At 38.5% G+C, this 19,033-nt stretch overlaps 1 protein-coding gene across 6 annotated transcripts in view; it reads right to left on the bottom strand.

Annotated features, from left to right (window-relative positions):
- The window catches only part of FANCD2 (FA complementation group D2), a 55,621-nt gene extending 36,625 nt beyond the window's left edge, over positions 1-18,996 (bottom strand). The window contains exons 1-15 of one of the 6 annotated variants that reach the window (XM_027584848.2): positions 18,924-18,996; positions 17,140-17,237; positions 15,242-15,382; positions 14,577-14,644; positions 14,311-14,414; positions 13,209-13,269; positions 12,234-12,286; positions 10,005-10,083; positions 8,396-8,520; positions 6,558-6,645; positions 5,499-5,603; positions 4,776-4,876; positions 4,277-4,385; positions 4,008-4,043; positions 918-1,061 (exon numbers count right to left, since the gene is read on the bottom strand). In XM_027584848.2, coding sequence (XP_027440649.2) covers positions 918-1,061; positions 4,008-4,043; positions 4,277-4,385; positions 4,776-4,876; positions 5,499-5,603; positions 6,558-6,645; positions 8,396-8,520; positions 10,005-10,083; positions 12,234-12,286; positions 13,209-13,269; positions 14,311-14,414; positions 14,577-14,644; positions 15,242-15,382; positions 17,140-17,203 — 1,278 coding nt within the window. In that variant the 5' untranslated portion in view covers positions 17,204-17,237; positions 18,924-18,996. The other 5 variants (XM_027584850.2, XM_027584847.2, XM_027584851.2 and 2 more) reach the window with 5 other exon arrangements.
- Positions 18,997-19,033: the final 37 nt, after the last annotated feature.

Here is a 19,033-nt window from a genome sequence, read left to right as displayed (position 1 = left end):
AAAAATTATATATGGTTTCTGCCTTCTGTAAATTATAGCCCAAAACACACATCATTCCCAGAAATAAGCACAGAAAGGACTGTAAGATAAAATAATAGAAACATTAAATCCATTTCTAAATATAAAATCTTAAGACCAAACTATATATTCTCATTAGTACCTAAGTCAAGCCCCAAACTACTGGTTATCCGGTTTTCTAAGAAGGTATACGCTGTTAATATCCTGAAAATTCACCGGGAAATACCATTCCTAACTTATAAAATTCTAATCAAACGGTTTATTTTTCAACAGAAATAATCACCCAAGAGTCACAGCACTGAATGGCCAAATACGGATGGTTCAAAAGATGCATAATTATGTCTATTAGAATTCCTCTGGTCCTGTTATGCTCAGGGTTTTTAAAAACTGCTTAGAACAGGATATAGAAGGCAAGTTTGTCAAAGCTGCATATCACAAAGAGCTAGATAATTAAAATGAGTAATGCAAAGTTAAGATTTGAAAGTCTCAATGCACTTGAATAATGGGCTGAAACTCACATGAAGAAATTTATATACAGGAGCTGCAAAGTTTTCCATTTTAAGTTAAAAATCAAGTTACATAAGTATGTAATTAGAAGACCTGAACTAAAATATTTCCTGTAAAAAATAATTTGGGGCATGAGTTTAATCAGTTCAACATAAACCAATTTTGTCACCTTTTTTCGAAAAAGATAAGACACTGATCTTAGGTTGGTTTTATTAACATCATAATGGCTCGATCAAGGTAAGTAATAATCCTATTATATCTTGAAATATAGTGAGCTGTCAAAAATCAACATCCAGCAAGGTGATATTGTCAAGATTTCCACACTGAGTAGGAAAGGTTAAAAATGACTTCTCTATAACTTTCAGACCAATGTTTCTGATTCTGACACTTACCAAGTAATGAATATAGAATGTACTCTGCAGCAGCTGTTCTTGAAAGCAGCCTGATCGAATCTTATTTCTTAGCACCCTCTCAATGTGCTTTTTTGTCTGAGTGTTGGTGCTATAGATGATGAGAAGCATTGCCACGTCAAAAGTCTATTGTCAATAAATATGACAACAAAGAAATAGTTTAATAAATCAGTACATTTATTTCCATGAAATAGCAACTCACAACTTTTTCCCATGAAAACACAGAAGGGGTGATACTTATTTGCTCAACATACTCCCATGAGAGTACTTTTTTTTTTTCCCACAAAACCCACCAATGTTTTTCAGAGAAATAAAGTGCTACAACTATTAACGACTGTTATCTTTTATGGAAACTCTGGAATATAAGCTGAAGTGATATTATTACAGAAATAACTTTGAATATCTTCACATTTATTAAAGAAAAATCACTTGCCAACCTTAGTATATATTTCATTATTAGGAAAACTACTTTCTGAAAAGTTGGAGAGACTGCAAATGTCTGTCAATATGAAAAAATTAAAATCTGATAGTCATTTTCAGATTATACAGCCATTAAAAAGAATAAGCTAGACTACATTTTTTGACATTCATGACATTGTGAAATTTAAAAAGAGCAACCTGCAAGACAATAACAGTAAGATTTTATTTTTGTAAAAACAATATACAAACATAACTATGTGTAAGTGTAAGAATGTCTGCACTCACATACACATACAGCTTGTATATGAATAAGAAAAAATCTGGAAGAAGAATTATCCATGCAGAACGGAAAAGAGAGTGAAAAGAAACTTTAACATTTTCAGATTCTTGTGGGGTTTTCCCTCACAATTAGCTTGTATTAACTATGTTAAAAAAAAAAAGTTAAAAAAAGTCAAGCAGGACAAAAAAAACTACTCAGAACTCATACGACTCAAGAGCAAAACACTAAACAATCTAATTTAAAAGACGGGATCAATAATTTTTTTTTTTAGATTTTTATTTATTTATTTGACAGAGAGAGAGAGAGAGCACTAGCGCACAAGCAGGGGGAGCGGCAGGCAGAGGGAGAAGCAGGCTCCCCGCAGAGCAGGTAGCCTGACACAGGACTTAATCCCAGCACCTTGGGATCATGACCTGAGCTGAAGGTAGACGCTTTACCGACTGAGCCACCCGGGTGCCCCACCAAGGATCTTTTTTACATTTTTTTATTTTAGAGAGAGCAAGCGCGAATGGGTGGAGGGCAGAGGGAGAGAGAGCCTGACATGGGGCTCGATTACGAGACCCTGAGATCATGATCTAGGATGAAATCAAGAGTCGGACACTTAACCAACTGAGCTACCCAGGTATCCCTGGGCCAAGGATCTGAATAGACATTTTCTTGAAGACATACTAATGGCCAACAGACACATGAAAAGATGTTCAACATCACTAATCATTAGAAATGCAAATCACAATGAGATATGACCTCATACCTGTCAGAATGGCTATTGTTAAAAAAGACAAGAAACAACAAGTGTTGGTGAGGATGTAGAGAAAGGGAACCCTTGTGCATTGTTGGTGGAATGTGAATTGGTGCAGCTACTAGGGAAAACAGTATGGAGGTTCCTCAAAAAATTAAAAGTAGAAATATCATATGATCCAGAAATTCTTCTGGGTATTTACTCAAAAAAACTAAAAATTAATTTGACAAAATATCTGCATTCCTATGATCCCTACACATTATTTACAATAGTGAAGACATGGAAGCAACCTAAGTAAAAAGAAAATGTGGTAAGTACACAGACACACACAAACACACACACACACAGACACACTGGAATATTATTCAGCCATAAAAAGAATGAAACCTTGCCATTTGTAACAATATGGACATCTTGAGGGCATTATACTAAGTGAAATAAGTCGGACAGAAAGACAAATACCTTATGATCTCACTTCTATATGGAATCTAAAAAATAAACAACAAAGCACACAAAAAACTGAATTCATTGACAGAACAGATTGGTAGTTGCCAGAGGCAGGGGTCTTAGTAGAGCATGCAACTCTTCATCTTGGTTGTAACTTTGAGACCCACATTGGGTGTAGAGATTATTTAAAAATAAAATCTTTAAGAAAAAAAATGGGTGAGGGGGGTCAAAAGGTACAAACTACCCATTATAAAATAAATAATGGGGCACTTGGATAGCTCAGTCAGTTAAGTGTCTGACTCCTGATTTTGGCTCAGGTCATGATCTCGGGAATGTGAGTTCAAGTCCCCCATTGTGCTCCAAGCTGGGTGTGGAGACTATTAAAAAAAAAAAAAGACATAAAGACATTGCAGAAGCATATAAAATGTTTACGATACAATGTCAAGAGAAAAAAAATCAGAAAGCAAAATTATATAATAATTAGAAATCTGCAAAAACAGGTAAAATAGGTATACAGGTGGCCAAGGGTTATGCAAAAATGAAAAAAGAAGTTGTGTTAGGATATTTTGATCCCGCCCCCACAAAAAACTGAGCCACCCAACAACTGGATACTCTAACAGGATCCCACAAAACAAAACAGATTCCAACTAAAGAAAACGCAATCATCTGGCTTCTCAACAGAAGAAAAAATTTCCATAATTAAGACAGATTGAGTACTACGGCCTTGACAGTGAATGGATGGACTATTTGATTCACTCTGGTCAGGCTGACATGGGTAAAGGTAAGTAAAACATGGAATGCCATTATCTCGACAATTCCATTTCGCGGAAGGAAGGGTAATCAGATGGATACAGGGACCCGACTCATGCCCCAAGTGACTCCTGTCTTCACTTCATCTATGGAGACTTGGCTTCTTGGGACTGCAACTCACTGTGCTTGTTTGGAATGTTAATATTTCCCCTTATGGATAGCTTAGGTTTATTTTATTGCCAAAATGAGTGTAGGAAAGACTATCTAGCAAGTCATCCCCTCAGATTATCTTCCCCAGACAGCTAACGTTTATTAGAGCAGCTACAGAAGGCACAGAAGGGATGACTGTGGAGAGAGCAAGAGAAAAGAAGGAAAACTAGCCATATAATTAATTTTAAGTCTGTGGTACTTAAAATTCATAGTATGAGAATGTTACCTTGTGTTCAGACACTGAGGCAGTGCTTTCAATTGCCTAGAAAAAAAAGGGTCACAAAAATATTACAACACATAAGTAGAACACATTTCACCTTATTCAGCATGCCCTATTCTCCTGAGAAGCAATCTGTCCATCTGGGAACCATCATCTATCATTTCTACTTGACTGACTTTTAACACTTTTCTTTCCACCTACCTTTACTTACTTATCCATCACTGATTGCCACCTACTTCCTCCTTAATGTTCAAAGTCATAAAGATCTCACTCACCTTAATCCAGGCTTCTGAAATGATTTTCTCATATCTAACAGCTGACTTTATTACATCAAAGAGGAGAATAACACAGTCCTGACCGCTGTTTTCTTGATTTCCTGAAGAACTACAAGTAGCAGAGGGGGAAAAAAATCATTCTTCCATTTACCAGAGAGGAACTTATAAAATCTGGATTCCTATTTACTAGCCAAGTGCCTGTTCCAAGGCACAACTTCATGTGTAAAATGGCTAATAAACTTGTACTGTAGTCTATCTAGGATTGATCTGAATAGCCGGGAGAATTCACCCCAGCTGCCAACGTTTACATGTACACACACGTTACATGTACCACATACATATGATTTGAAGCACTGTATAGTGGTACATGCAAACAATATTATTACTATTATTTGTAGTTACAAGTATTAAGATCTACTGTCCTGGCTTCAGAATAAATGTGAGAAAACTTGCCTTGCCCATGTGAGAAAAAGGGTGGTAACTGTCGATGACATTATACCTTTGTCGTCCTTTATTTTTCAACTTGCTTTGGGAAGCCTGAAACCGCGATGGTAAGATACAATGCTGCAGATCCAACTTCTCCCGCAGCTCAGAAATTACCTGTGGAAAATAAATATTATGTGTTCTGCTCATTCATAGTGGATTGGCACAGTTCGCTCTTTCGGTAGAACCATAACAATCCCCTGAAAGACTGAGTAAGAAGAATCACTAAATATTAGACAAGGCTTTTTTTTTTTTTTAAGATTTTATTTTTAAGTAATCTCTATACCCAACATGGGACTCAAACTCAAAACTCCAAGATCAAGAGTCGCATGCTCTACTGACTGAGCTACGGGGTGCCCCTAGACAAGGCATTTTGAAAAGGAGAGTTGATGAAAATAGTTAATGCAAGGATAGTATGTTATGCCCTTCAAAATTTCAGAATTCCTTGAGGTATTACACTAAAATAGCAAATATAACTGTGTAGGGCTTATATGCAACAATAAATCTAGCTAGTTCCATTCTATCCCCTGAATACTATCTGGATTAATTAGCATTATCAATTGGTTTGGGAACAGAGAAGAAGAATTAGAAGCTATTAGTTTAAATAATGTATATTGATGTATCTTCATTTAGGTACATCTCTTTTCCATTACTGACTTTCAGAAGGGCACCACCGTTATACTCTGTACTCCCAAGGATCTAGCATGCCATTGGTGTTTGTTGGGAAATAATAAGGTACCTCAAGTGCATCTGCGGCTGTTACGGAATGAAGAATGAACTTGATTATCACAGGTAAATCATCCAATTTCACAGATAACAGCTTACCCATCGCCAACTGGCGGACCTAAACATAAAAAGCACAAAACCTTAAATATTTTTATGTTAATACCTCAACCTAGTACTGACCTGTTAGGTTAAATTAGAAAACTTACTTCTCTCACTCAGTTTTCTCACTTGTAATTTAGGAAGAAAAACACCTCCTTTTATTTTCAATTTTATTCCAAATTACAAGCTTTCAATTGTTAATGCCACAGTTTCTTCAAAAATAGACAGGTAGTAACTATAAAAGTGTTATTATCTTATAACTTGAGCCTGGGGCGCCTGGGTGGCTCAGTTGTTAAGCATCTGCCTTCGGCTCAGGTCATGATCCCAGGGTCCTGGGATCGAGTCCCACATCGGGCTCCCTGCTCAGCAGGAAGCCTGCTTCTCCCTCTCCCACTCCCCCTGCTTGTGTTCCTGCTCTCACTGTCTCTGTCAAATAAATAAATAAAATCTTTTAAAAAAAATAATAATTTGAGCCTGAATTTTCCACTGGCTGAAGGAAGACACATAAAATTATTATTCCTATGAGGAGCAGTGTGTAAATATTATGCAAGATAGAGATTTCCACTAAAACTTACTGCTTTGAAACAGAGCAGCAAATCCATCATACTATGGCATATGAAGTTCATCAAAGAGAAAAAGAGATGAAATGTCATTCAATATCATTTCAAAAAATTTTTTAAACATTTTATTTATTTATTTATTTGAAAGAGAGAGAGAGAGAGCACAAGCGGAGGGGAGGGGCAGAGGGAGAGGGAGAAGCTGAGCAGGGAGTCCAACATGCAGCTTTACACCAGGACCCTGGGATCATGACCTAAGCCAAAGGCAGACCCTTAACCAACTGAGCCACCCAGGCGCCCCTGTATCATTTCAAAATCAAACTTTCATATGCAATTGCTTCAAAGCAATGACTGACTGACATTCGTTCTGGGAGGTAAGAAAGTTGGCTGTTTCTGGAGAGCAGAGTCCTTCCTACCTGAGACAGGAGCCTCGGGTCAAGTCGGAGGCTGGAAAGGACATCCAGGATAGGGACAGTGAGTGGAGTATTCTCCATTAACAGGTCACTGTGAAGGGTGGGAAAAGAGAAAAGCTGTATAACTTTTAACAGAGCTGGGCAGATAATTACGCGGAAAAATCACTCAGGATACGGGAAGAGGACATACTCAGTTCCCACTGAACTTATTAATAGTATATTTCGTTAAAAAAAATTTTTTTTTAAGATTTTATCTATTTACTTGAGACAGAGAGAGAGCACAAGCAGGGGGAGGGGTGGAGGGAGAGGGGGAAGCAGACTCTCCACTGAGCAGGGAGCCCAACGCAGGGCTCGATCCCAGGACTCTGGGATCATGACCTGAACCAAAGGAGGACGCTTCACTGACTGAGCCACCCAGGCACCCCTAAAAATTGCTTTGATTTAAAAAAAATTCATGCTTGGGGAGCCTGGGTGGTTCAGTTGGTTAAGCGTCTGACTTTGGCTCAGGTCATGATCTCAGGGTCCTGGGATCGAACCCCGCATCAGGCTCCCTGCTCAGCAAGGAGCCTGTTTCTCCCTCTTCCTCTGCCCCTATCCCCACTCATGCTTGCTCTCTCTCTCAAATAAATAAAATCTTAAAAAAAATACATGTTCATTATGGAAAATTCAAACAACAGAGTAGAAACGAGAAGCCCCTTCCTCACCATCTCCACTACCCAGAGGTAACCACTCTTGAGTTGGGCACATATCCGTCCTGAGAAAAGGAAAAAGAAAACCTACAACAATTACAGTGACATATGACAAGTATGACAGATGTACATGCAAGACATTCCAGGAACACAGAATAGAGAACAGTGACAGATTCTAAAAAAAGGCTATACCAAAGGACAAGCTGGAATTAAGCAGGCAAAGTGGATGGTAGAGTGCTATAAGCAGAGGAAGCATTCTACCCAAAAGTACAAAGGCAAGAAATCATTGGACATTTTTGGAGGTAGCTTTGCAGACAACTAAAGAAAAGGAAGTATTGCAAACTGAATTTTTAAAAACTATTTTGAGGGTAAGCAGGAAATTGCATTAAAACAAATCCTGGGGGTGCCTGGGTGGCTCAGTCATTAAGCGTCTGCCTTCAGCTCAGGTCATGATCCCAGGGTCCTGGGATCGAACCCCGCATCGGGCTCCCTGCTCAGTGGGAAGCCTGCTTCTCCCCCTCCCACTAACCCCGCTTGTGTTCCCTCTCTCGCTGTGTCTCTCTCTGTCAAATAAATAAATAAATAAATCTTAAAAAAAAAAAACAACAAATCCTGCTACAGAGGAGTATTGTTCTCCCTTCTTTAATTACTGCCCTACCAATTACTATTTTTCACATAAATGATAGTAAGAAATGCTCTTAGCAGTGGGTCTGATGTGATGTACATCACAATGAGTCATTTAGGGACCAAAGAATGCAGATGTTTGATAAGCTCCACAAATAATCTGGATATGCAGTCACAACTGAGGACATCCTGAATGGAAGAAATGCTAACAAAACAGATGGATCATATTTAGGTCTCCACAGACCAAATTTATATGCCTAATCCTAACCTAGTCTTCATATTCACAACCATTATACGGTTTAAAAAAAAGTAGATGGGTCTACCCAAATATATACTCATTATTACAAAAACAAGTCAAATCTCACACCTACTCATGGAAGGTAGATACCAACCTCTTTTATATAAATAGGAATACATTACTACTACTGTTTTCAGACAAGATCGGGCATGTTCAGGGTGGTACAGCCGTAGACCTACTACTGTTTTCATTCTGCAGTGTTAAGGCTCCCACAGTGGGAGCTTACCCACCTGAGTTCTTTCCCCACATCAGCATGCTGGGAATCCCCTAGGATCTCAGGTAGGCTGGTGACAAAGTCATGCTGCAGGTACAGTGGAGCAATACTGATCAGCTGCATGAGCTTGGTGGTGAGATCCTGCAATGAAGGAGACTGTTAGAACTGCTGCACACTACCCAGAACAGAGAAAGACTTCCTCCTCATGAAATGTAGAGCTGGAATTATTTTATGTACAATACGGCACCTATACATACATTCAAACTCAAAGCCTAAATTCAGAGGTAAATGACCCAGAAATTTTCACACATGGGATGGTACACAGAAAACAAGTACCATGGATGGTATATTATCTACTGGGTCTGTTATATACTTTACTTAAGATTTTATTTATTTATTTGAGAGGGAGGGGGAGAGAGAGGGGGCTCGAGCAGGTGGATTGAGAAGCAGACTCCCCACTGAGCCGGGAGCCTGATATGGGGCTATATCCTAGGACGCTGGGATCATGACCTGAGCAGAAGGCAGATGCTTAACCGACTGAGCCACCCAGGCATCCCTACTTTATTTCATTTAATCTTCACAGCTCTGTGGAGTCTGTGCGACAATTACCTTTTTTTAACTTTTTTTCTTTTTACTTTTTTTTTTTTAAAGTGGACTCTACACCCAACGTGGGGCTTAAACTTATAACCCAGAGATCAAGAGTCACATGCTCCACTAGCTGAGTCAGCTAGGTGCCCCAACAATTCCCATTTTTAAAATATAAGGATAGGGGCACCTGGGTGGCTCAGTCGTTAAGCGTCTGCCTTCGGCTCAGGTCATGATCCCAGGGTCCTGGGATAGAGCCCGCATCGGGCTCCCTGCTCAGTGGGAAGCCTGCTTCTCCCTCTCCCACTCCCCCTGCTTGTGTTCCCTCCCTCACTGCGTCTCTCTCTGTCAAATAAATAAAATCTTTAAAATATATAAATAAATAAATAATTTAAAAATAAAAAAAATAAAATGTAAGGATATTCATTGCCCAAAGATACACAATAAGTACAATATAATACAACACACAATAATATAAAATTCTAGTCCACATGAAATTCCAAAACTCATGTTCTTCTAAATAAAGATTTAGCCTTGGGATGCCTAACAAAAATTAATAGAATGATTTAAAGAACTCTGAAAAGAAATAGGCCTTACACACTAGGCTCAAAACAGATTCAATTTTGCCAAGGTGCTTAGTAACAAATAACACAATTGCAAAAACTTCCTAAAACTTTCCTCATTTGTAATCAGATTAAACATTTGCAGCAAGGTAGGTTGGTCTGGGATCTCATTGCTTTTGAGAAATAAAACACAGTCATCTGTGTACTTTGAAAGCTACCTAATTTCTTTCCAAATATTTATTTAATAGATATCTAGTCATCATAATTAGAAAAACTTTTTTTTTTTCCTGGAGAAATTTAAAGGGTGAAATATCCATGATTCTCAAATTATGAAAGATGAAAAAAGCTAATAAATAGAAAAATATGAATTTTCAGTTTAGAAAAGGGGAAAAAAAAAACACTGCAAATTCCAAAAGTTTGGTTAAGTGTGGAAAACAGACTCTAAATCCAAGAGACAGAACAAGTCCTAAAGCCTACCTTGCCATCCACAATTCTGTCTAGCCATTTCAGCTGACTGATGATGAGTCTAGGCATGTTAAGTCCATCACTGTTCACACTGAAATGTTAGGATAAGAAGACAGAAACTTAGCTTTTCTGATTTACACAACAGCAAACATTAAGAGTGCACAAACCATTTCAGACATTCAATTAACACTTACTGAATATTTACATATTACAAGCTGTGTTAGACACACAGATGATACAAGAAAAGCATGACAAATATATGTTAAGATGGAAGAAGACACACTAAACTCTTAACAGTGGCTGCATCTGGGGAGGGTTTACAAAGGTTAAGGAAGATCTGGAGAGTATTTCTTAATAACAATATAAACAAAAAAATAAAGGCAATAAACTTGAACTGAACAAGAAAAATTTTAAAAGGTAGAAAAGTGGTACGTATTGAAAAAAGTAAGCATGTACTACTTTGGAAACAGGTCAAATTAGACTATGTTTGTGAAAGTATTGAAAACCATTTATAGATGAAGAAAGGCTAGGGGCACCTGGGTGGCTCAGTTGTTTGAGCATCCGACTCTTGGTTTTGGCTCCTGTCATGATCTCATGAGTTGTGAGATCAAGCCCCGCAAGGGGCTCCAAGCTCAGGGGGAGTCTGCTTGAAGATTCTCTCTCTGCCCCTCCCCCCACTTATGTGCAGCCTCGCATGTGTGCAAGTGTGCTCTCTGTAATAAATAAATAAATCTTTTTTTTTAAAAAAAAAGAAATGCTGGCTTACTTATTATTATTTCCCCCCAAATGACAGCATCTGCCTTCCTCCCAACCTTCTATGTCTAAAGTTTGGGACTACTTCCAGTTTTTTTCTTGACAGTATTCTCAGTTTTTGTTTAGTACAGTCAAATTTAACTGCTGAAAAAGACATAAAGCATCTATGTGAGCCATTCAGGCAAAGCAGAAATTTGTAAAGATCTATCTTTAAGTGTATTATTACTCTATACAAAACCTAGAAAAAACACATTAAAAATGAGAAAGTAAAAATGACCTATAATCCTGTCATCCAGAGAAGTCTGTTATTAATATGTATATGTATCTATAGTATAGTATATGTATTTTTTAAAACATTTTATTTATTTAAGAGAGAGGACACATGCACAGCAAGGAGGGGGGAATAGGAGGGAAGACCAGAGGAAGAATGAGAGAGAAAATACCAAGCCGACTCCAAGCTGAGCATGAAGCCCAATGCAGGGCTTGATCTCATGACTCTGAGATCGTGACCCAAGTCAAAACCAAGAGTCCGATGCTTAACTGACTGAGCCACCCAAGGGACCCTGTATTTTTTTTTTTTAATAAAATACTGGGCTAAACTGTAAGTACTGATTTGTAATCTGACCTTTTTTTTTTTCAAATTAATGCAAGGCATTAAATAGTCCTCTGTATAATTTTTAATGTCCACATAATACTCTATTACAGGGATGTACCTCATTTACTTAACCAATCCCCTAGAGTTGAACATTTCAGTTGTTACAATTTTCTGTTAAACAGTAATCTTATTCATTACTGTTTTCATTCGGTTATTACCTTAAGATAAATTAGAAGAGGACGTGATTGAGCATTAAACAGTATACAAAATCTAAGGTTTTGATACACATAACCTACTGCCCTTCAGAATGACTTGAACCAATTGATTATGTTTATCAGCAATGTATAAGCATGCCCGTTGATTACACTCAATAAGGGAGATCCTTTGAGAGTGGAAAAAAATGTATGTATTGTTTTAAATTTGTATCTTTGATTATTAATGAAACTGAGCATTTAGAAAAAATGTTTGACGCTCGTTATTTCTTTGTGAATTGTCTGTTCGTGACCTTTTTCTACTTTTCTATTAGGTTGTTCATTTTTTTCCGACTTAGTTATTTTTTAAAGCAAATTAAAAAAAAACTAGTACACATACACTATAAAATTGAAAAGGTAAAGAACAGTATTCATAGAACATCTGATTCCAAGCAGCTGGCTTCCCTCCTTGGAGACAACCACTATTAACAGTTTATTGTGTATCCTTCTAGGAACATGCAGTCATATAAATAGATGATATTTCGAAAAAAGACCCCAGTAAAATTTTAGCAGTCACTTAAGAATCTGGTGTCATAATCAATATGATTTCCAGAGAAACCAATGATGTTTTAGAGTAATCTTTTCAGAGAGAAACTTAAGCACACAAAGGTAATTTAAGCATTCCAGAATAATTCCACTTACTTTTCAAAAAGAAATTCCGGCAACTTTTCAAATAAGGTTTTGATAATGGCAGGCTAAAAAAGAAGACATAAGGAGTCAGGAGATGGTCTTTAAATACAGAACAGAAATATATAATTAACCACAATTTGCTCCAACAAGAGCTCTTGGAGAAAAACCCTGCTATAATTGAAATCCTCTTATTTTAGGAATGGCCACTTGAATGTTGCCTATATTTTGAACATAAGCTGTTGGGACAGAAACTTGACAATGATGTGTCTCCTAAAAAATTACCAAATGATTATGAAGGCAGCATTAAAATAATCAAATCATCAAAAATATTATTAAACATGACAACTGTTAACCCATGAAATGCAGACTTAAGATTATCAAATAGTTTGCAAGAAAAGACTTCTCTCCAGAGGAATAAGAGGGCTCTTAAATGTAAGCTAACTAAATTATACTGAAGATTTCCAAAGAAAAGGAAGGGATAGGAGTGTGGGAAGATTAACAGTGGGAGAGAATAAAAGAGAAAAAAATGGAGGACAGGGTAAGAAAAGACTTTCCTTTCTTTTTTATAATTTGAAACATTTAAAACATGTTAAAGCATTGTCTAGTCAATATATTAAAAGAGAGAGGAGGAAAATGGCAAAATCAAGTTAATCAGCAAGTAAAAATTGAAATGAGAGATGACACAGATGTGAATATGGCAGAGATATATAAGGTTCTCAGAGCACATGGGAGGAAGCTTTACAAATCAGGAATTAGAGGCTGAGGGAATAAATGAGATTTCAAAGAAATGTACTGGGCTAATCAGCTCAGTCCAAAGCCACAGATATTGCCCTACCAGATATATGTCAGCAATGGGGCTATAGTAAACTATTGCAAACCCAAACTCCCTGTTAACTCTACTTGACCCTGTGCTCAGGCATTTACACTTGGGCATACACCACAAATCATGTCCATCAAATGTTCACAAAAAAAGTGGCACAGTCTCACCTGTAATATGTCAATTCCCAGAAGCAATTTAATGAGGCTCTTAGAGTAAGATGTGCCTATGCTGAAAAAAAAAGAAAGAAAAAGATTTGTTTTCTATTTTTTCTTGTTTTAATGTTTTTATCATTTTTCTTCATTAAATTGGTTAAATATACAATTTTTTAATTTTTTTAAAGATTTTTTAAGAAATTTTTTTTAAGAAATTTTATTTTTTTGGTCAGAGAGAGAGAGCAAATGCATGAGCCCACAAGCAGGGGGAGCAGCAAACAGAAGGAGAAGCAGGCTCTGCACTAAGCAAGGAGCTTGATGCAGGACTCGATCTCAGGACCCTAGGAACATGACCTGAGCAGAAGACAGACTCTTAACTGACAGCCACCCAGGCGTCCCAAATATAAAATATTTAAAGAGAAACTATCTTGTTATATCAGAAATACAGAACATGAAAAGATGGCTCTTTTTTAAGATTTTATTTATTTGATAGAGAGAGACAGCGTGAGCACGCACATAAGCAGGGGGAGTGGAAGAGGGAGAATCAGGCTCCCCACTGATCAGGGAGCCTAATGCAGGGCTCGATCCCAGAATCCTGGGATCATGACCTGAGCCAAAGGCAGACACTTAACTGACTGTGCCACCCAGGCACCCTGGCTTTTTTTTTTTATTTATTTCGGGGGGGACAGAGAGAGCAAGCACGAGCAGGGGGAGAAGAAGAGCGGGAAGGAGAGAGAATCTGAAGCAGACACTGAACTGAGTACAGAACCTGACACATAGCTCAGTCTCACAACTCTGAGATCATGACCTGAGTCAAAAACAGGAGTCAGATGCTCAAGCGACTGAGTCACCCAGGTCCCTCGAGATGATTCTTAAACAGGGAGAAGTAGAGAGGTAAAATTCTATCAACGTAGATGAGACACACTCTAGAAAACATTCTGGTTCTTAGTCTCATAACCATAAATTAATAATTTAAAGGTTAGGTTAAAATTGAGGAAAATGTTATAAATAAAAAGTGAAATTCAAAAAAATTGCTTCCCCCCGCCCATCTCCACCTCCCAATCCAATTACTATAACAGATTAAATGTCAGCAAGACTCCAAGCCTCCACTCCACACCTGGCTTCCTCATCCTGCAGACGTTCACATGACAAAAGGCAGTTCCTGAAACTGTCTTGGTCCTCAATGTAAGACTCCAGGCCACTAACAAATTCTTCTATTATCTTAATGACAATGAAAAAACAAAGAGTAAGATTTTTAGTTTAAGATTTGCTATAGGTTAGCTAAGAATCATTCTAGTCCGTTCAACTTTATGCCAGTATCTTTATATTCCCAATTCCAGAGTAGTGCTGGCAAAAGCAAAAGTACCAGGAAGAAACACATACTTTGGGATAAGAAGGATGTTTCCTCAGAGTCTGAAAGAGCTTCTTTTGGAAAACAACTTGATCCACAGCTAAGATGAAAAAATAGTTGGTCACCAGAGTCTTTAATATCTCCCAACCATAGTTTTACTTTCCCAAAGATGTAAGTTTCCTGTCTTATGAAACCAAAAAGGATATTTTTAACCTAGTTTCAGAGCCAAATTTTCTAAATCCATGGTCAAACAGATTTAGCTTTGACAGAGGATACTACTAACTATTCTAAAAAAGATATGGAATAATGGAGTAATCTATGACCTAAAAGCAGGGTTTTAAATGGCTTTATAAATTTTCTTCTGAAATTACTCTAATACAGATCTAATTATTCTCTTGAGTATTTATTTTTCCACAAGAAAACACAAAGTACTACTGGGATATGACATCTTTTTCTAAAAAAAAAAAAATCTAATTACTTTAAAAAAATAAAAAATAGAATTACTTTACTTAACATGCATTAATTAGAACCAAGGACTATAAAAATGTTCTCTAAAAAGCAGTATCATTGTCATCCTTGTCTCAAGATTGCTGGTGCTCCCATTTTTAATCTTCACTGCCTCTCTATTTCGGAAATCCATGATTCAGTTCTGAGCCCTACACTAAACCCAGAGAAAAGATTTCAATTAAAATATTACTTAGTTGATTCTGACTCTCTCCTGTTTTAAGAATAACTCCTGATGTTTTAAGAAGCTTTACAAAAACACTGTCGTTTTCTTCAACTTCATTGTGAACATGAGATTTCTTTGTCTTCTTGGAAAGTGGTTGCTTCCTGGCTTCTGAAAAAAGACAAAATTTTCAAGAATGTGACAAATAGTAGAGATTAAAAATGTAAACCCTAGAATAACCCTAAGAGGAAAATGAAGAACTGTATTGGAATTGATGCTGTAGTAAAATTTTATCTCTTAACAATGGTCAGCAATAGAGGCTTACAAACAGATAAACCAATCAACAAATAGAATTATTTTTGCCTGTTCCATTTTCATTTGAAGAATTCAAAACGTGCCACTTCTAACAAAAATAACCATGGAAATGTTTTCCACCCAAATTCTAAAGCAGTCAGGGTGCCTCAAGCTGTTGTCTGCAAACCAGTGCACTCAAATCACTGAGAAGCTTATTAAAAGCACACCCTTAGGGGCTCCTGGGTGTCTCAGTCAGTTAAGCATCTGCCTTCGGCTCAGGTCATGATCTCAGGGTCCTGGGATAGAATCCTGCATCAGGTTCCTTGCTCAGCAGAGAGTCCGCTTCTCCCTCTGGCTCCCTGCTCAGTGGGGAGTCTGCTTCTCTCTCCCTCTGCTCCTCCCCACCCCCCGCCTGTGTTCTTTCTCTCTCTAATAAATAAATAAATAAAATCTTCAAAAAATAAAATAAAATAAAAGCACATTCTTAGATCACATCCCATAGTTACTCAATTAGAATCTTGGGGATGGGGCCTGGGAGTCTGAATTTTTAAAGTTTTCCGGGTAATAATCTTGACACACACCAAAATGTGAGAACCAATGATCTTGATGCAGGGGTAAAAAGAATCAGGCAGGTTCTCTTGCATCAAGCCTTTGAGTACAAAGCCCAGATTGGTTTTATCCCACGGCTTTCAATGCAAGAGAATAAAACATAATAAACAAAAACAAAGAGGTACTTGAAATTAAGTAGGATTATTTCCTCTTCTCCCTTAATGATGTAACAAGTTAGAACTCCCTTAACCGAGTAGATGAGTATAATAAATGGAAAAAAACTATCAGCTTCTTTTCAGAGAGAGAGAGAGGGAGAGAGAGCGCGAATACACAGGGGGAGAGGCAGTGGGAGAGGGAGAAGCAGGCTCTCCGCTGAGCAGGGAGCCTGATGCGGGACTCGATCCCAGGACCCTGGGACCATGACCTGAGCCGAAGGCAGACGTGTAACGACTGAGCCACCCAGGCGCCCTATCAACTTCTTTTCATCAGAACTAAGTAAGGGCCTCCGTCAACCACATTCTCATATAGACAGTCTACACTGTTTCTTCACCCTTGGCATGCTTGCTTTGATATAATGCCTTTCCTTTATACATCACTATCATAGTTTTATCTGTACTATATTCTTTTTTAAGATTTTTATTTTTAAGCAACCTTTACACACAACGTGGGGCTTGAACTCACAACCCTGACATTAAGAGTCACACGCTCCACTGACTGAGCCAGCCAGGCTCCCCCATACTATAATTCTTTTTAAGGGAGGAAAGAGGATCATAGTCTTTTTTAAAGGACAGATACTATGTTGTACCTTCTGTCTCAGCACCCAGATGATGTAAGTGGATAAGCTCTATTATACTAATTCCTCTTATGGATGTGGAGACTGAAGCTCTAAGACTGTGGGCATGCCCAAAGTCATACATGGAATTAGAAGCAGAAACTCAGTCCTAAATCTCCTGATACTAGATTCTGTGTGCTCTACCCATTAAGCCTTGATGATTCCCAGGACTTGAAAGGAGGAAGTTTATCTCTCCTTAAGTGCCTCACAGATTTGCTACTGGAAATAAAACAACAAATGACTAGATACTTACTGGAGGCATGTTCTGTCAGGCTCTCTTTATCCTCTGATTTTGACAGCCTTCTCTTGGAAACCATTTTGACCAGAAGTCTTCTGCAATTAAATTACTTTCTACAGCAAAATCAGATAGAAGTTACCCTCTAGAAGCTAGATAAGTTTTGAGATGTTAAAGCTATAGCTCAAAGGAAACTATCCTACCCAAAACCAAAGTGATTCTAGTTTTTACACTAATATTACCTAACCCCAGGCACTGAAAGAATTTCAACTCCTATATCTGGTCTAAACTTTTTTACCTAGTTGCCTCTTTAGCCAGACCACTTTCCTCTTACTGAAGGATGAAATCCAGTTCTCTTTCTGACATTCCAGATCCTTTCATCATCTAGCCCCAACCTACCTCTCCTTTAACTCATTAATCCAATATTGTATGTTAGAGACTGTGCTAGGTGCTGGGGTTACAACTATGAACCAGACATGATCCCTGCCCTCAGGGAGTTTATAGTAATGAGTTGTCTTGAAGTAGTTATTTAAACACAGTTATGTAAGTGCTATAAGAGAGAAGCACAGGGTGCTATGAGGGCTTACAAGGAAATTTAATCTAGTTGGGGGTAGGGGAGATGAAAAGCAGGGACAATTTCTCAGGGATAATCTCTGTGAGAAAATGATTTTAAAGCATGGACCTGAAGGCTTCAACAGGAGTTAGTCCCTAGAAGATGTATGAGTAGCCCAGGCAGAGAAAAACACAGCACTGAACCGGTAAGGAGCCTGTAGAGTTATAAATGAAACTGAAGAGGTAGGGCATGGCCTGAACCACACTAAGGGCCTCCTAGTGTATCTTCTAAATGGAAACATTCCTGGTGTCAATGCTTTTGCATAAGGTGTTTTCACCTGAAATGCTCTCATCTGCCTGGAAACTACTACTCATCCTCAAAGACACAGTCAAATGTCATCTTCCTTGAAAAATGTTCCTCCTATCCCCAAAGGAGTTTGCTATTCCAGCCTCCCTGTTCCGTAGAGTGTATCTAGGATCCGCTACCACATCACACTAGACTGTGGGGCTCCTTGAGAACAGGAACCCAGTCTCACTTATCTCAGTATCCCTAGTGCCCAGCAGGGTACCTGGCCTAAAATTTCTGACCATATTCCTAAATGAGAATGGCTGGCAGGCAGGTAAATACTAATAACTAACAAGAACGATCTTAAGTGCTTTATAATTAATACTTCATTTATTACTCACAAGTCTTTTTTGAGGTAGGTAGCCTTAGTATTCTCATTCAGTGGCCGAGTTGGGTTTCTAAGTCAGGCAGTCTGACTCCAGAATCTGCACTACATACCAACTATACTTACTCTTGATTATAATGATGGCTTCCAACAACAGTTAACATTTACTATGTCCCACCCACCATGCTAAGGGTTTTCTTTATCCATTGCCTCGTTAAATACTTATAACCATTATCAGCTATTTTACAGACAAAAATTAATGTAAGTCAGGGCTGTCTGACTTCAAGGCACAAGCCCATAACACGGCCCCTTTCCAAAGAAGCCTGAAAGCCTGGTGGGTGGGGCCGACTGTCTGGACCAGGTCCTTCGGAAAGGAGTTGGGGGTAATAGCCCTTCTCATTTTGCCATTTTAACGACGCACGGAGGTACCTGGGGGGATTATCCCACAACAGGGCAGATGAGGAGGCCGAGGTTCGGGGCGCGGAGTCCCAGAGGGAAAGGCCGAGGTCGGCCGGGGCCCAGCGACCAGGCCACAGTGGCGCGGGGGCCTCAAGAGACGACGACCACTGCTCCACTCACCCGCCGAGAAGCCGTCGCCGCCCCTCGTTTTCGACTTTCCCGCCCGGCGAGACGCCACGCCGACGCCACCGAGGCGCGCCTCGCCGCGACGCTAAACTTCCGCGCCGGAA

This window comes from Zalophus californianus, chromosome 1 (assembly GCF_009762305.2).
Source record: "Zalophus californianus isolate mZalCal1 chromosome 1, mZalCal1.pri.v2, whole genome shotgun sequence".
NCBI classification, from domain to species: Eukaryota; Metazoa; Chordata; class Mammalia; order Carnivora; family Otariidae; genus Zalophus; species Zalophus californianus.
Note: the sequence above shows the minus strand (reverse complement) of the source record. Positions and strands in the feature narration are given on the sequence as shown.